General features: G+C 46.6%; 1 protein-coding gene across 2 annotated transcripts in view; it reads left to right on the top strand.

The window, feature by feature from the left end:
• Positions 1-19,334, top strand: part of LOC148478227 (uncharacterized) — a 198,582-nt gene that overhangs the window by 32,882 nt on the left and 146,366 nt on the right. For both annotated transcript variants that reach the window (XM_088455750.1, XM_088455749.1), the window contains exons 4-5: positions 9,646-9,730; positions 10,092-10,165. In XM_088455750.1, coding sequence (XP_088311876.1) covers positions 9,646-9,730; positions 10,092-10,165 — 159 coding nt within the window. The remainder of the gene's footprint in view (positions 1-9,645; positions 9,731-10,091; positions 10,166-19,334) is intronic.

Here is a 19,334-nt window from a genome sequence, read left to right as displayed (position 1 = left end):
AGAGAGGGAGGAAGGGGCTACTCACCTGCGCTGGAAGAGCGGCTCCGATATGAATGGGATGGCGCTGCGATGTAAAAGTGGTCTGTCCCGAGTTTGATTCTGGTTGGAAACATGTTCCAAATCCCCGGTCACACCCGGGACTTTTGGTATAAAAGGGGTATTACTAAGGCGTGACACATTTCTTTTTAACTGATTAAGGATCAAAATATTCTTAGTAAATAATAATTTCTATATCCTAACTGCAAACTGAGTGTATCATATGGAAGATTACCGCGATAAGTGACTAGACTTCAGTGGTGGCGAACCCTGGCACTCCAGCTGCTGTGGGACTACATATCCCAGAGTTTTGCTATTAGGGAATGCTAAAACTGTGGCAGGGCATGGTGGGATATGTAGTCCCACAGCAGCTGGAGTGCCAGGGTTCGTCCTAGAGTCTAATTCCTGATCATCAGTGACACATCTCGGGCAGTTGGCAGTTACTGACTACACCTAGAGCTGCTGTGTGTCTCACGTTACATAGCTCCTGGTGTTTTCCGGCACTAAAAATCTGTTGCCTTAAGCTGGGTACACACCTGGAGGACCAGGTAACGCGATGTACCGTTATATTGCTTTGCCGTACCCACTGCACAATCCGCTGTATGATGCATCGTCCCATCTCATGTGCAGCACATCCAATGGGAAGATGTCATCACCCCATTCAATAAACGATGAATTGGGTGGCTTTCAGGGTACACATTATACAATGGCCTTTCCCATCCACCGCAGACTATATATTATATCGCGTGTACCCAGCAGTAGATTGCTTGTTTTTTTTTTGTGGTTAAATTCTGGGCCCTGTTGCATGTGATTTAACTAATATAGTGGAAATTGGGATATAACTATTTCGCTGCCTATGGCTCCCAAAAAGAAAGACCTGGTGTAGACTCAGAAAATGGGAACGCTATTTATTCTTTCATTTGTTCCTCTATAGATAGACTTTTCCAGTGTTTGCATAAGCCATGCTTTGCAGAAGGTTCCTGTAGCTGGATGTGAAGTGTGTTGGGTCCCTTTGTAGCATTTAGTCTGCAGTTTCTTGCAGCTAATTACATTCATTAAATGTAATTCTTATTGTACCTGTTTATTTTGTTATCAAAATGTTCTTGAAAAGACCTTTATCTGTATGCATTATGCATGACCACGTGTCACCATAGCCATGTTCTATAATATGCCTCCTGTTTAATCCAGTATACAGCTGACATAACTTCCTTTAATTTAACATTATCCTATATATTTTATAAAGAGCAAGGAAAAATACAGAAAAATTAAAAACTAAATAACGTTAAGAATTGAATATTTTCGACTATTAACATCCATTGCAGTTTTTAAGACTCTGAGATACAGTACACATACGTAGATAAAAATGTAAAACAACCCAATTTGTCCGGAACTGTAAGGTAAATAGAATAGACACTTCCAACCCTGTTATGTGTAAATAAAAAAAAACAATAGTCAAATATCTCGGAAACACAAATGATAAAATAAAATAAATGTTCATTTTGTGTAGTAACAATAGGTAATTTTATTGCAGCAAAAAATTTACAAAATAAATATTTGAAAGTGTACAAAATATAAAAATGAACCTACTCTTTCCAGCCACATATGATGAAATAACAGCAATTATTGAGGAGGATGTGCCGTGTTTTTCAGTGAACTGGCAAAAAAACCCTGTTATTTTTATTTTAGACTAAGGAATTATGAGATCAATCCATCTATAATTTGTGGCCATTTGTAAATGTGCATTAGTTTACAGTATGTAGGGCACTCTCTGTAGTACCAATGTGCCTGGAGGAACTGTATAAATAAATAATTATGTTTGAATGAAGCTATTACCATAAATAATGATCTAATAGTGTTTAGGCAATCAATTTGCATTTACTGCATTTTCCAGTTTGTTACGACTGTAACATTGATTATGGTATTACTGTTTACAGACCAGTGTTCTTTGTGTATCGTGAATGCACAGACTAAATAAAGAATTTTATGGTCTATAAATTCAGAAACCGCATTGACCCTATTGCTGTATGCATTAGTCACATATGAAACAGAAAATGTCTTTCAATTATTGTATTTTTGAAGACTAAAAAAAAGGCAATTTTTTTTTTAATTTGTGGGTTATTCACCAGGAAAATACACAATTGCACTTTCCCCCCCTTTTTTAATTTTAGATTTGCATGTGTTTTTTTTTTGCACAAGCTGGAAGCTACTATTTATGCTAGAATGTCCTTAAGCTGCATGCATGATTCATTAGCTGATGGCACGAGTTATACAGTGGTCTAAACCAATTATCTGAAGCCATTGAATAACATCTTCTAAAAAATGGTGTCTTCCATTTCGGTAGTGTGAAATAATAAGGAAGAAATTGCTCTACTAGATCCTTAAACTGTCAGTGTCCTCAGCATTGCTTAATTTTCATAATGTGACAACTCTGTTCTCATAAATGGATAATTTGTTACGAAAGATATAGTTATTGAAAATTAAAATAAATAATTGGAATTAGCTTTTTTTTTTTTCTTTTTTTTAGTAAACTCATCTTTAATGCACAATAAAATAAATGATTCGGTGACGGAATGAATGTAATTTGATCTAATTTTATTAAAATGTATTCGATTACGAAAAAGTAAATGTACAAGAACAAAATTAATGTACAAAAAAGGTTCACGTAATATATAATATAAATTGCAGACACAAGGTTTTAACAGGGAATAAAGATCTACCAACTAAAGATATAATATACTATATTAAAAAAAATAAAAAATACAAAAAAAAATCACCTTCAAAACATGAGCCCCAATACCATTCTAGCAAGTCCTTGTCAGATAAAGCATCAGATCGGTTCCCTTTTTAGTCTTGTACTGTATATCTTCCAAAAAGTTTCTTCGTTTTTTGCTTTATTCTGTTAAAAATAATCCCCATCATCTTCAGCCAGAAATCGGCTATGGCATTTATTGTTAAAATGACGTTCAGCGTCCCGTCACCACCGTGTCATTTCACTGTGTGCCCTTAAATCTCTTCTCCAGTTCTATGCAGAGCTTGCTTAAATACGTGCCCCACGCCTGAGCTGTAATGGATCCTGCTCCAGCCATGTCCTCAGCCAGTGGGAGGGGGGAGCTACTCTCTGAGTTGCTGTTTAACCATTTGCAAGATGGGGAAAAAAAAAAAAAAATATATGATGCAATTTCCTTATTTGTTTTCTGGGCATAACCCCGAAACAGGATGGGGGTGTGAGGCACAATGTGGCTCCATGTTGATTTAAACACCCTTTTCCTGGTTGACATTTGGAAGAAGAAAGAGACTAAAGGTTACAGTAGATAAGCTAAAGAAAAGCTACCAAGGGCTAGTCTATCTGACTGCAGCCAATCCTCACTCCCTGGGCTTTCTTTCTTAGCACAAAAGAGACCATGCTTATTTCTGGAAGCGAGGGGAAAAGCGCACCGACCCAGGGACGGCATCAATCATTACACATTTATTTAGACTTTAAATATCAGACAATAGACCTAAGCTGCTTTTGCTTATGGAGAATTGACAGTAAATCTCATTTTATTTTTTAGGGTGTATCTATGGCGGCTTTGTTTTTTTGGGCTTGTGTGTTTCCTATCCAAACAACACTATAAATAACATAAGAACATTCTTTCTGCTTTAACCAGCAAAATGAAGCACAAGAGCTCCCTCCTCCGGCTTCTGGCATTTGCAGCTACAAAATGTTCATGCATTTTCAAGTAGCAAATGTGTCCTTTAGTAAATATAGCTGGGCAAGAAGGATTTGTAGCCAAGGATAGTAGTCTATGCCTAGGGTGCCGCCTGCTAATGAGGAGTGATTATGCAGAATGAGACGCCTCTGTAGGCATCAAATAGGAACTGTAATCCTAAAGCAATTTCATCAGTTTAAAAACTCTGTTGTCCAGTTAATTCCAAGCGTGGCTTGCTAGCTACCGTAAGTTGGCCCCAACAGTGTCTCGTCTAATACTCATCTAATGGTGCGTACACACTGGGCGATTAAAGTGGACGACTGAACGATAACGATATCGTTATCGTTCAGTCGTCCACTTTATCGTCCATTTTTAACACAAAAAAGATGAACGATGACGACGACGCGCGTTCCCGTGGGTCGTTCGTCATCCTCGTTCATCGGGCTGACATGCAGGCCAACCTGACGACCTCGTCAGGTTGCTGCATGTCAGGGAATGGGTGAGAGAGCCCGGCGCTGAACGATATCGCTAATGATATCGTTCAGTGGCTGTGCTCAATGTCATGAACGACATTGAGCACAGCCTGCCGGGGACACACTAGACGATATCGCTCAGGGAGCATATCGTCTAGTGTGTATGCACCTGTCTTGCCGACATAATCCATTTTGTTTACTGCACCAGTATTCATGAGCACGGTGCCTGTCCATTTTTAGGAACCAGTGACGTTACTATTCTAATGAGTAGATGGGCTGTGTTATTAGTTCAGCGCAACCATCATACCACCTAACTGTCCGAGTGAAAGGACCCTTGTCCCAATTTGGAGGGATGTCCCGGCAAAGCCGTACTTGCCAGCATTATATATTTCTGGCTTTGATGGGGCTTATTGTAGAAGAGGTAAGGAGTCTGGTGGCTGCCTTGACCTTCTGAAGTGCCCATGACGCCACTAGTAAGACTTGTCCATGTCCTCTTACGTAATTGGTGGCAGCACCTTCTCCCCAAGCTGGGCACCTGAGGTGTTGGGAGTTATGTTGTCTAGGTGGCAGCTGCACTTAAACTCTTTTGTGTGTGAAGGCTTCCAATATATTACATGTCCTATGACTTCCCTACGGTATAGTTGCCAGCTGTCCCTAATTTTCAAGGACATCCCAGATATTAAAGCTTTTTTTCCCTCTGGAAATCTCTGAGTCTGGAAAGCTCCCTATTTTGCAATATTGACTAATTGCACATTAAAATTCCTCTTTCCAATTCAGTAAACTTGTCAGGATGGGGATTGTAGTGCTGCAATCCCGGCTGAGATAGCATCGTACATGACATGCTTTGGCGCATCGGCTCAGCTGCCAATTGTTCCTGGCAACCCTACTGAAACATTGGCAACTTCGATAGAGGCCTCAGCTAATACTCTGTAAACATGCGGAAGATGAAAAGGAGAAGTGATAAAGTTCCTTCGGTTTAACTGACATGTTTTTCAGTGTGATTTACAGTTTAGCGATTATATCTTCATGTAAATGAGGCCGTGGACTTCCGCAGCAGCTTTTTCACCTTGAAGTACATGAAAACCAGCATTGCACGTGGTATACATACATTGTCACTTCAGCTTATGCTGTATGTTTAACAATGATGGGCCTGATTTGTGAAGCACTCCACAAATGTACCCTTAAAGGTAAATGTCACACTGCACTTCAGGGTGTACGCCTGCCCACGGGAGACGTCTCTGCGGATTGCGGGCCTAATGTAGGGGGTGAATGTAGCAAGATAAGGGGGTTATATTGTGTATTTTCTCACTGCACATGCCGAGGAACTGTGTGTAGACCAGTACGGGCGGTGCAGATTTGCGAGCCTTCAGTCACACCTACACTTCTGACTGAATAGGTGTAAATTGGCTTATATAGGCGTAAGGCTTTAGCGTAAGTTAAGTGAGGACGATATCTGGTCTGTCGGCTGTGCAGAGGCAGACGTGGGCGTAAATGTGTCTGTTTTCTAACGTCTTTTGCACCTAGTGTAGGGGTTGGTGCAAGTTTACCCTGACAACGAGAAGTATCAAACCGAGAGCATGGACAGGGGTAAACGGCAAAGATACGTACAACTCTGCGAATAGACGCATTTATTTCCCTGTATGTAATGCGGAAGCCTGTTTTCCATCCAATTCTGTATCAGTGGAAATGTCATGTCAGAGTCCATGTTACTTTCTTTAGTAAAACTTGTGTTTTTCTCATCAGAGTGAGGGAACAGAGGGCCTGATTCAGCGCAGATCGCAGCTGCGTAATCGCACGCAATGAAGCTGCAAAAATATGCTAATGTCCGTCACCGCTCAGCCAGCATAGAGGCGCCCACTGCTGCTTGCTCACATCCGTAATACCTCGCAGTCCTGCGTATACATCGGTAACTTTGGAGAACATCGGCCCCTCACACACAATTACAGCAGGTCTGACCTGTCGCAGCAATTGCAAGTCTCATCGTACGCAGTGAGTACTCAGGCTGCGTAGGCAGTCGCAGCGGCTAATTTATGCATGCCCATGCAATGGCGTTCCAACGGACAGGCACGCCTGCGTTTCTCCAACCACTCCCCCATCACCACCCGCAAATGCTCACGGTCTGTCACTCACTCTGCGATGGATTCCTGTCTGCGTGCCTAATCGCAGCGCGATTGCCGTGAATGCGCAGTGCAGTGCATGTACAGTACGCAACAATCGGCCGATCTGTGTGTGTGGTTGCAATTGCAATCCGTGCTGACTCAGGGGGTCATTCAGACCCGCTCGCGAGCAGCAAGCGGGTCGATGTTCCCCACTGCGCATGCGCACGACGGAGGGAGCTCCGTCGTGCGCATGCACGAGACCCGGCGAGCGACGGACTCACCATCGCTCTGGGTCTCGCACCAAAGGGGGCGTGCTGTCGATGTTGATTGATTCCCATGGGAACGCCTACCGTCTGAAGCTGGCCCCACTGACATCACTAGTGATGTCAGTGGGAGTGATTTTGGCTCTGATAGAGCCAAAATCACTCGAGGGCTTGTGGCAGGGAGACCCTACCGCAGGGTCTCCGTCGCAAGTCTGATGGTCGCGATGGTCAAGACCATCGCGACCATCTTTTTGGCCGCTCGCATATGCTGTGGGTGGTCACCCACAGCTATGCGAGCGGACAGGAGGCCGCTCCATTTTCATGGAAGAGGGCCCTGATTCAGAGCGAGCGCTCTGGTCAGAGCGTCCGGCTCTGAATCAGGCCCTCAGACCCATAGGGCGCCTGGAAGGTGAAATAATCACCCAGGTGTAATGATTGGATGAGATCCGATCTCTGCCAGCTCTGAGCTTGTGCAAAATTAAAGTGTCCTTGCCAAGTGAAAGTGGCATGTGACCTTCTGCAAAGCACGGAGCGTCCCTCCCCTCCCCTATGCAGATGTGCTAACACCATCCGTAGCACCGAAAGCCACGTCTGTCCCCCATACTCATGTGCCTACTCCATACAGCGGAAGGAAAGCCCCCCCCCATGCTGATGCAGATTATACAGCCCACCAAGAACATCTGCAATCGGGCTGGATCAATTTGCAATATGTAGCACCTATCCTTGTGTATCAACACCTATTTCCCTATAGATTGTAAGCTTGCGATCAGGGCCCTCGTACCTTTTATGTATGTCTTTTATGTGTGTCTTTTATGTATGTATGTATGTATGTATGTCTGTCTGTCTGTCTTTTACAACCCAGTAAATGTTGATTCAAATTGTAAAGCGCAACAGAATTTTCTGCGCTATATAAGAAACTCTCCTAGATTGTAAGCTCCTAGGAGCAGGGTCCTCTTCGCCACTGTCTCACAGTCTTCTTCTCTAGCACTTCTATGACAGCCTTCACCTTCCCAGCTGTATTGTGTATGGAGAATTGTGTTGCTAATTGTTACTTGTGTTCTGTTTATATTTTGGTTACTGTATTGTAATGTAATGTTCTGTGTACCCTTTACTGTATGTACGGCGCTGTGGACCACTTGTGGCGCCCTATAAATAAAATGTAATAATAAAAACTGTTAATAAATAATGTGCTTACTCTATACAGAGGAAGAAAATACCCCTCCCCCCATGCTGATGTGCTTCTTCCATACAGAGAAAGAAAAGCCCCCTCCCCCCATTCTGATGTGCTTAGTCCATACATAGCAAGATAAGCCCCCATGCTGATGTGCTTACACCATACATAGCAAAAAGCCCCCACATACTGATGTGCCTGCTCCATACATGGCAATGAAAGCCCCCTCCCCCCATGCTGATGTGCTTGCTCTATACATAGCAAGGAAAGCCCCATCCCCCCACGCTGATGTGCCTTCTCCATACATAGCAAGGAAAGCCCCCTCCCTTCCCCCATGCTGATGTGCTTACTTCATACATAGCAAGAAAAGACCCCTCCCCCCATGCTGATGTGCTTGCTCTATACATAGCAAGGAAAGCCCCATCCTCCCATGCTGATGCACCTTCTCCATACATAGCAAGGAAAGCCCCATCTCCCCCATGCTGATGTGCCTTCTCCATACATAGCAAGGAAAGCCCCCTCCCTTCCCCCATGATGATGTGCTTACTTCATACATAGCAAGAAAAGACCCCCCCCCCCCATGATGATGTGCCTACACCATACATAGCTAGGAAAGCCCCCTCCCCCCATGCTGATGTACCTTCTCCATACATACATTCTCAGCACAGTGCTGCCTCGTTTGGGGGTGCTGTGCACTTAAATAATTGTTTATTTTTTGTGTCCAAAAACATAGGGTACTTTACCTCTCTTTATAGTTACGAAATTTCATCTTCCCCAGTAGAGTTGTGTAAGCTCTGGTTTGGGTTCCCATCTGTGGTCATAGAATCTGACCGTTACATTTGGGAACCAACACTTTGAGATCGCAGAATGACACATTGTTGCGGTTGACTACCATTAGTTTACACCATTCTATGTGCATAATTCAAAATTGAGCAGCGATAAGTATTGGGCGCCCTACGGAGCAATTCAGTTGTTTTGCCGATTGGGCGCGACAGAATTACTTATCCTGCGTGTCGTGCCCAAATGCACGGATTTAGTGGTTAAACCAATATAAAGTCCTGGTTAGCGTACCCAAACACCTGACTTTTAGCGGATTTGTGCTCACCAGTTCAGGAGGGTGCAAGTAGAGATCTGGTCACCCGCTGCACTCTCTCCCGATCAGAGCAGCAATTGAATTGTTCCGTCATGCGCCCATATATAACAGGCGTGCAAAAAAACAATTGAATTCCCCCCTATGAGATTTGATATGTTGGCTGATATTTCATAACAACATGATTTATGTTTTATATACTAGATCAGCGGTCCTCAGAATGTGGTATTAGTACCCTCTGGGGTACTTGCTGTGTCATTCAGGGATACTTCAGAAATTTTCTGTAATGGCGGGAAGAGATATCCAGGTGATAATTGGGGAAAGCAGCATCCTAAGGATCCTAAGGAAATATGGGAGAATTCTATAGAATTTATTCTACTCTTGTATCTTTTTCTTAAAAATCTTGATTATAGCACATACATTGCTTTTAATATATAAATATACTGTGTGTGTGTGTATGTATGTATGTATGTATGTATGTATGTGTATATATATATATATATATATGTGTTTGTGTGTATATGTGTATATATATATATATATATATATATATATATATATCTCAGAGCCTAAAGTTTTATCGAATAGCAATTCTATTCATTATATATGTATTGCTTTGTAAATATATGGGGTGCATATACTGCAAATAGGCTGCCAGGGGGTGTCCAGGTAGGAAGTGATTGAGAACTACTAGACTATATGGATAAAATATCTTGACTACATCACAGAAGTAACATACATTACAATATAGTGACACTTAATACATAAGCGTACATATATTTAGTGTACTGCCTCAGTTTAAATATTTTTTTTTTCTTCCTCAGATTGTTGGGGTTGCTGATCCACGATCTTGCACTAAAGAAGAACTTAAGACGCTTCATGATATAGAAGAAGACAAATTTTTTGATGGTAACTTTTTATTTCCTTTAAATTAAATCCAAAGGGCAGAATGTACTAAAATGAAAAATGCGGTAGAAACACCCCGAAAATGGAGGTTTTACTGCCCATCTCAGATGTACTAAGCATTCAGGTGCTTCATCCCGGTGGGTAATGCCATCTTCAGACGGCGTTACCCAATAGAAGCCTATGGGCTTTTTATTGGAACGCCTCCCCTGAGGGGATCCGGTCGGATCCCTCCTATCTCCCCCTGCGGCGTGCGTCCTTCTGGCTGCAGTTATACAGTAAATTAAGCCTGTAGTGAAGATTAAATATTTAAAAGCAAATCTCATCTCTATTATGAGACCTAATTATAAATATTTTTTTTATGCAGACTGGAGTGAAGCTGCGGAAAAGGAGAAGTTTGCAGACGCAGTGATCATCGCAACCCCGGACAGGCTACATAAGGTACATGTGGAGAAATTCACATCCACTCGTAAGTCATTTTGCTGCAGCAGGTGCAGGGAGCATATTCTGTAGGGAGGTCCCTGCCCTCCAGAGCCCCAGCGTCTGTGCTTCCTTAGATCTCTCATTGGGCGTACCACAAGCAGCTGCTCTAGAGCCAAATTCTCTTTTTATCTCCACCATCTCCCTGGTAACCCCAATGGCTGCCTTCTCTGAGTGAAATGCCAACCAGATGGTGCACTGGTTCACCTCTCAACCCCCCATTCTCGCACCTGCATTTCCCAATATATAAAGAGCTATTCTTGTTGAGTCTCCTTAAGCTGCTCAATATTCATCCGTGTTGTGTTTGGGCAGTCGGTGGCATTTCTGTACGGTCACACCAATACACAATTTGAGGAGCATGCAAAATAAGCTGATTATTTGCTATTGGGGTTCTGACGCAGAAAAGCGAAGACTTGCTTCTCAGATGCATTATGGGTTTGACAACACAAAGACCTGTTCAGGGCAGGAGCATTAATAATAATAGCTATTTATAGAACGCTTTCCTCCCAATAGTACTCAGGGTGCCTCACATTTGCAGATTTTGCAGATCACAAAACAGATGATACTAAATAACCGTAAGCATAAAAAGACTACAGAGAAGAGAACCAAGGCGTTTTTTTCCCCCATTTATAAGGAACTAAAGGGGCAATAATGAAATGTTTCAGTACGTAAACAAAGAGATCGCTAAAGGTGGGTACATACTATACAGATATATCTGCAGATGATGGTTGTTCGTACACACTGAACAACCATCATCTGTGCCTGCCCGCAGGTTACGGCGACAAGGGGCGTGTCCCGGCGGGCGGGGGTGTGTCCCGCCCCCCCTCCTCGCGGCTGCCGCTGTGTGTGTACGGGCGGTCAGCCGACCACCCTTATGCTGCCCATACACCTACACGACCAGCATAAGATCAGATTCATCATACGATTTCCCTACGATTCCCCGGAGCTCCCTGGCAGTCCCGGCAGCATGTTTGTTGTTTTTCTTAGCACAGGATCTGATCCTGTGTCTCACAGGCTCATTAGGGAAACAGTCATTGAAATGACTTGAATTGCTGCACGATGGATCGCATGAACAAAATAAACGGCACGATCTGCACACGATACGATGGACAAGATGTGCTGCACATCTGATCATAAGATCTGATTATAGGAGCTGCAGGAGCGCGCATCGGATGGTATATTACTAAAGCAATCCACGATTTTCACAAGATCCATCTTATGACTCATCGAAAATCCAGCAATCGGCCCGAAATCGTGCAGGTGTATGGCCAGCTTTACACACCTGCCGATGGACAGATATGTCTGCAGACATATCTGTCCATGGGCTGTGCAGCACAGCCAATGCGATATGTCGGTGAAGGCCGACGTTCACCGACATATTGCGGGTACACACTGCCCGACGGGCAGCGGATACATTGGCCGATCAATTGATTGGCCTATACATCTGTCAGTGTGTACCCAGCTTTGCTTTTGGACAACATGTTCTTAATCAGTCCTGCCTTGTGTAAATAGGAGTACACTACTAAAATCGTTAAAGTTAGGCAGACCTGTCTACAGCAGTGTAAAAGGATTAAAAAAAACAAACAAACAAAACCTTGTGATAATACAGTGTTATTATGAGATCACACGTACACACTTGTTTATAAACCAGGCCTATGGAAGGCTGCAAGCTTTGCTTTTAGGGCAGGATTTCTGATCTTAAAAATATTTAAAATTTCTAAATGCTAGAGTTTTTTTTTTCTTAACCCTTTAGGATATATGTACAAAAATTGGGGTTGTAGGGGTCGCTATTAGGCATCCCCAGCATCTAGTAGGGGAGAGGTCCAGAAATCAATAAAGAGGAGGAATGTGATTCTTTGCTGTGGTTTAATCCCATGTGACTGGCACACACCTGATTGGACAGGAGCAATGGCCAATACGATCAGATGCTGCTTTTTGTTATGCGCTCCCAGCTTGCACTACTACTGTCATTGGGCCTGATTCAGAGCCACTCGCGAATAGCGCTCGCTCGTTCAGAAAAAGGGGATGGCTATTCAAATGAACCGTTCGCTCCTTGCGGTCTGTTGCCGCCTCCATGTTTGAACGAGCGAACAAAACATACGCTCGTTTATTTGATAAAAACGCCCCCTGGCCGCTCGCATCATACGTCATGTCCGCTGTTTATTAGATTAATCGAGTACATCGAACAGCGTATGAACTGCTCGCTAGTCTTGTGGTTGGTTTTTCCTACCGCAATCTTGCGAGCAGTTTTGGCTAAAATACACCCAACTGACGTGGTTGATGACGCTGCTGTTTTAATTATGCACACCCTTAAAACGCCCGCTTTGACCTTTAAGCACGCCTGCGTTCTGATCTCCTCTCCCCGTTTTCAAGCACCTTCCCCTGTTACCACCCACATACGCCTCTTTCTGTCACTCAAAATAGCAGGCACTCGCTATCTAGCGAACAAACAATTTTCCGCCGCACAGACTGGTTCGCGCATGCGTATTACAATCCGTACGCATGCGCAGTTGGGCAAACATCGCGAGGAGCGAACGAGCAGCCGCTAACGAGCGGCTCTGAATCAGGCCCATTGTCAGCTGCAGTAACATTAGCAGGAAGCATTGGGGGCTATTATGAAGCATTGCTTGTGAGGACGACACTTCAGAAAACGTTGGGATTGTCAAAATAAAAAGTTCAACTTTTTTTCTACTGCAGGGTCCATAGGGTATCCACAGGATACCATGGGGTATAGGTGATGACGTCAGTCTTCAGGCACCACAGAGTTAAAGTTTTCAGCCTACCAGGATGCATCTGGGTCCCTCTCCTATACCCCGCCCCCGGGCCAAGGCATCTCAGTTTCGTTGGTGCCTGGCTCGGAGTCGGAGGCACTGTGCATAGGGGGGCTATGAAGAGCCCCTGAAGTTTGTTTTAAAGGCAGCGCTGGCTGCACATCTGGGAGTACAGCATGGACAGTCAGTACTGACGTCCATGCTGTCTCCCCTACACCCCGCCGGTACCAGAACGCCGGTACTGATCCGGGGATGCTAGTAAACATCTGGGGTCACGGCTAGCGGTGCCCCCAGATGTTTTGGACCATGGCCGGATCCAAGGGGATAGCAGGTAAGCAGCTGGGTCCCGCGGTGGGTCCCTGCTGGTCACATGGTCCTGAGTCCCCAGGCATGGGGCTCCCTGGGGACTGGCTGCAGCGTGGAGCCAGGCGACCAACCTGCGCTTCCACTACCCCCTGGAACAGCGGGCCGCTGCTGAGCGGCATGCGCTGCGGCGTCCCAGGGGTTAAATGCATGCCAGGGGAGCGCGCTTTCCCTGTCTCTAAGCCGGCGCCTCCCCTGCTGCACACAGCCTCTCTGCTCTGCCTGATTGGCCATAGTGTGTCAGCGCTCCTCCCCCAGGCCGGCCTCCTTCATCCTCTGCTCCTCGGTGGCCATCTTTAAAGCATGGTGAACGCTGCTGGAAGCCTGTGAGCGGTGGCATTGCGGTCTGGGTCCCCCAACATACCTCTCCTCCGTTTATCAGAGGTCAGTGTATGCAGCGCTGAGTCCTACCAGCCTGAGGGTCTGAGTAGTTGAGAATCAGCGCTAATAGTGCAGGGATTTGGTTCTTCTGCATTGTATGTGACTAATCTGCTAGCCCTGCTGTCTGTACTTTCACTTTCTATTGTCAGCCATATTACTGTCCCTGATCTTGCTCTGCTCAAAGCCCTTGCTGTGCGCGGTGTGCAGGGTGTTATTCACACTATACCAATAAGTATAGGTGTGAGTGTCACATACTTACCATCATGTCTGAGACTGACTTTCCTCTCCAGCTCATGTGTACTAAATGTAAGGTACCAATAGCGGAGGGGGAGGGTAACGCGGAGGTGTTATGATCCCAGTGCCTGGCACTGTCACGGCCGATTATGGTCACGGTCCCGGTACAGGAACCTCCCTGGGCTTGTTTCGCTAAGGCGCTTACAACCCTTGTGGGCCAGCTAGCTCCGCCACCTACGTTTACCCAGACGGGTTTGTCCCAGCGGTCAGTGGTGTCGTCACCCATGCGGGAGTTCCCGAGACAATTGATGGTACCCCACAGTCTCCCTGTCCCTTTCCAGGTTTCTCCGGAGCCTGCGTGGGTTAATACTCTAACTACATCGATTCAGCATTTGTCCGATGTTTTACAGGGGGAGTCTGTGTTGCGGCCTCATAATAGGCCGGTGGCGTCTTTATCTGCTGCTTATGGAGATGACGATGAGACGTCAGATGATTCTGGATCTATCTGACCAAGAACCTTTCCGTACCAAAGGAGCCGGACGCGAAGTCCAGGGTGTATATCCCTGGTCTTATTCGTGCGGTCCGCACGGCTTTAGTTATTGAGGATATTGATCCTTCGGTGGCCAATTTCAAATATGCCTTTTTTAAGGATATTAAGGGTGAGGCTACGGTGTTCCCTCTTTCTGATCAATTAGTGGATCATTTAGAGGAGGCGTGGAAAAATCCAGGTAAACTGTTTCAGCCCCAGAGGCGCTTAGCCGTGGCTTATCCGTTTGCGGACAATTATTTTTCTAAGTGGGAACCCCCTCCGCAAGTGGATTCACATGTCACACGCCTAGTCAAAAGTGCCACGTTGCCTATGCCTTCGATGTCATCCTTGAAGGATGTCACTGACCGCAAGGTGGAGATCTGCCTCAAATCCGTTTATTCCCTTGCAGGGGGAGCATCCAGACCGGCTATGGCCGTGTGTTGGGTAGCCAAAGCTATGGAGCGCTGGGCGGATTATTTGGAGGCGTCTTTGGACTCTGACTGTTCGGCTGAACAGCGAGTTGGTGGGCAATCTCCGAGACTCGGCCACTTACATTAATGAAGCGGCCTTACATATTTGTATGCTCACCTCTAGGATCTCCTCTGCAGCCGTGGCTGCTCGTCGCACCTTATGGTTGCGTTCTTGGAAAGCGGATGCGGATTCCAAAAAGGGATTAGAAGGTCTGCCTTTCAATGGAGAGGTACTATTTGGTCCAGATCTGGACAAAATAGTAGCTACGTTGGCAGCAGCAAAATCTGCATGTCTTCCGTCTGCTACGATTCCTTCTAGTGCTGTTGGGTCGTCCTTTCGGCCTCACAGGGCCCAAGGTAGGCCTAAAGCACAGTCCTTTCCACGGCAGGCTGGGACCAAGAAATTGTCCAAGCCCAAGAAACAGGTCTGGAGTACCAGACGTCCGGCTCCTAGGTCAGATGACAAACCTGCGGCCTGATGGTCCAGGCCTCCTTTTGGGGGATCCCAAAGTGGGGGGCCGCTTGCTTCAGTTCGCCCAGTGCTGGTCGAGGACTACGACAGACACTTGGGTTCAGGAGGTGGTCTCTCACGGGTTTGCCCTCTCCTTTCGGCACAGGCCTCCATCCCGGTTCTTTACCACAGGCCTTCCGCTAGACCGGAGCAAAGCCTCGGAACTGCGGAAGGTTTTGCACACTATGCTCCAGGCCGGAGTTATAGTGCATGTTCCAATTTCCTAGAGGGGCCTGGGTTTCTATTCCAATCTATTTTTGGTGTCCAATACTAAACCTAAAGGCCCTCAACAAGTCCTTGAGGGTGCCTCTGTTTCGGATGGAGACCCTGCGGTCCATTATTCTGGCACTGGAACCTGGGGACTACATGGTGTCATTGGACATCCAGGACGCTTACCTGCATGTCCCTATTCTTTTGCGCCATCAGCAGTTCCTCAGATTTGCAATCTGCAATGAACATTTCCAGTTCCGGGCGCTGCCTTTTGGCCTGGTGACTGCTCCACGGGTATTCACCAAGGTCATGGCGGTCATGGCGGCTCTCCTGCGGACGCAGGGAGTCCGACTGTTGCCTTATCTGGACGACCTCCTGTTGATAGCGGGGTCTCCAGAGCTTCTTTTACACCATCTGGATCTGACGATTGCGGTACTGCAACGTCGCGGCTGGTTGATAAACTGGCAGTAGTCCACTCTCACCCCGTCTCAGAGGATCCTGCACCTCGGGGCCTTATTGGACTCCAGGCAGCAGCGGATCTTTGTGACGGAGGAAAAGATCCTTGCTTTGTAGTTGAGGGTGCGCAGTTGTCTGCAGTGTCGTCGAGTGTCGATACACTCGGCAATGAGGTTATTGGGCTCAATGGTGTCGGTATTCGACATGGTGGAGTACGCCCAATTTCACTCCAGACCTCTGCAGCTATTGATCCTGTCCAGATGGAATGGATTGCCTCAGTGTCGCAAGTCCCAGACGATGGTGCTCACTCCGGAGGTTCGCCTGTCTCTAACCTGGTGGTTGCAGACGACCCACCTCAACAAGGTTCGCCTGTTCTGGGTGGCGAACTGGGTCCTGTTAACAACGGACGCCAGTCTCCGGGGCTGGGGAGCTGTCAAGGGTCTACACTTGTTTCAGGGCAGGTGGCAAGCGGAGCTTCCAATACACATTTTGGAACTCCGTGCGGTGTTCAGAGCTCTCCAGCTGGCACAGCCAGTTCTCCAGGGTCACCCTGTGCAGGTCCAGTCGGACAACTCCACCACGGTGGCCTATTTAAACCAACAAGAAGGAACCCGAAGTCAGGCAGCACTCGCAGAAGTATCCCGTATTCTGGTCTGGGCGGAGCGCAATCTCCTAGCAATATCATCAGTGTTCATCCCGGGAGTCCTCAACTGGGAAGCGGATTTTCTCAGCAGGCAGGACGTGCATCCCGGAGAGTGGTCTTTACACCAGGACGTTTTTCAGAGTCTGGTGGACAAATGGGGTCTTCCAGAGATAGACCTCATGGCGTCCCGGCACAACAACAAGTTGCCGGTGTACGGGTCTCGAACAAGAGACGAAAAGGTGTCTCTGGTGAATGCTCTGTCTGTCCAGTGGACGTTCCAGTTTGCCTACCTTTTCCCTCCGTTTTCCCTTCCGCGGGTAATACGGAAATTCAAACAAGGAGGTATTCTACTGTTGATAGCTCCCGAGTGGCCCAGACGGCACTGGTTTTCCGACCCCCAGAGTCTGTCAGTAGACGTTCCTCTGAGGTTACCATTACGACCGGATCTGCTGTCACAGGGTCCTTGTCTTCACCCGGACCTAACTCGGCTGTCTTTGACGGCGTGGCTGTTCAAAAGGTTCGTAAACCTTCCTCGGCAAGAATCTACTATCGTGTGTGGCATACTTTCTTCTGGTGGTGTAGGCCTACAGGGTATTCCCCTAGGGAGTTCCGCCTGTCTAGGGTGTTGGCTTTCCTACAGGCTGGACTGGATCATGGACTTCGCCTGGCTTCTCTGAAAGTGCAGGTGTCTGCACTGTCAGTCTGGCTTCATCATAGGATTGCTGCGCTCTCTGATGTGCGCACCTTTATGCAAGATGTTCTTCGCATTCAGCCACCTTTTGTTCCACCGGTAGCACCTTGGGATTTGGCTGTGGTCCTGAGAGTTCTCCAGGGACCGCCGTTTGAAACACTGGGCTCAGTGGACTTTAAATGGCTTACAGCTAAAACCATATTCCTTCTGCCCATTGCCTCGGCCAGAAGGGTTTCGGACTTAGGGGCTGTCTCTTGTAGACCCCCTTTTCTGATTTTTGATAGGAATAGGGCGGTGCTTCGCACTCGTCCGGGATTCCTTCCCAAAGTGGTATCCAGTTTTCACATCAATGAAGAAATTGTTGTGCCGGCTTTCAATTCACCTGGACTTTCAGTGGGTGATGCCACTTTCGGCGTGCCTTAAAGATTTATGTGGACCGCACTTCTTCGTTTAGGAAGTCGGACGCCTTGTTTGTCCTCTATGGCTTCCATAAAAAGGGTTGGCCTGCTTCAAAGCTGTCATGATTGGTGTCTGCGAGTTACCTGTCTCAGGTGGTGATCGGGTTTCAACGGAGGCCGGCATGACTGGAATCACAGATAATGTAAATAGCTCTATTTACAAGACTTGGGTAGCAGTGAAAACTGCCTTTGATGATAAATGACAGGAACTGGAGGGACTGGACTGGGACCGGCAGGAAGACTTGTTGAATTGAACTGATGAACTAAGAACTTGACTCTGGACTGGAGCAACGTGGACTGAACTGATGAGCTTGGAACTTGACTCTGGACTGGAGCAACGTGGACTGAACTGATGAGCTTGGAACTTGACTCAGGACTGGAATGTGACAATGGCTGAAGGGAAGTCAGGTAATGCTGAGACGAGGGCTAAACAGGGTAATCTGGAATTACTATGACAAAGGCTAGAACTCAGGTGCAGGCTGGACAGGATAATTGGAAATAACAGGTTTCAGGAAGGATTGGGTAGGTTTGGTAATTTGCAGGCTGGACAGGATAATTGGAAATAACAGGTTTCAGGAAGGAATGGGTAGGTTTGGGAAATTTAGGTTCAGGGAGGGAATAGGTAGGTAACAGGGGCAGGAGTTGATCCACAGCAGGAAGCAAGGCAGGGTAACACGATGCAGGTTTACAGAGTGCCAGGGACCAACCAGGAGTAGGACTAGCAGCAGAGCACAGGCCAGGTATTCTGTAACAGGACGTCTGGATGCCAGGTATTACTGTAGCAGGTTTTCGGGATGCACCAGAGGTTGCTGTCAGCAGGCTTACTGGATTGCCAGACTTGGCTGTAACAGGTTTTCTGGAAGCACCGGGGGTTGCTGCCAGCAGATTTACTGGATTGCCAGGTACAGCTGAAACAGGTTTTCTGGATAGCGCCAGGGATTGCTGTAGCAGGTTACAGGGACAGACTTGAATGCATGAACCATACACCACGGGAAGACGAGATGTTCAGGCCCAGAATGCTATCAGGAGAGGATATATATATCATGGGTCTGGCAGCAATTGGTGGATACGGACAGGTGGTCTGGTAGTAGCATTCTGAGTGGTGGAAGGCACAACATGCAGAGGGAGTATTCATCTCTGCAGATCTGAGAATCAGAACCACACCTGTGATTCCAAACAGGACTAGCAGTGCTCACAGACAGAGGAGAGACCAGGTGCAATAATCAGAGCAAATCCTCCAGGCAAATTACACACACAGATCCATGGGGAAGCTGACAGGGGTAAGTCTCAAGGCAAAAAGGTAACAACTAGACAGGGTCGTGACAAAAGCAGACTTTGGCAGGCTGGATTCGTATGGCAATTTCAGAAGCTTATCTTCATGAAGGTCTTTCAGTTCCCTCCTCTGTGAGGGCT

Source organism: Taudactylus pleione, unplaced genomic scaffold (genome assembly GCF_031769625.1).
Source record: "Taudactylus pleione unplaced genomic scaffold, aTauple2 ptg000671l, whole genome shotgun sequence".
Lineage (NCBI taxonomy): Eukaryota > Metazoa > Chordata > Amphibia > Anura > Myobatrachidae > Taudactylus > Taudactylus pleione.
Note: the sequence above shows the minus strand (reverse complement) of the source record. Positions and strands in the feature narration are given on the sequence as shown.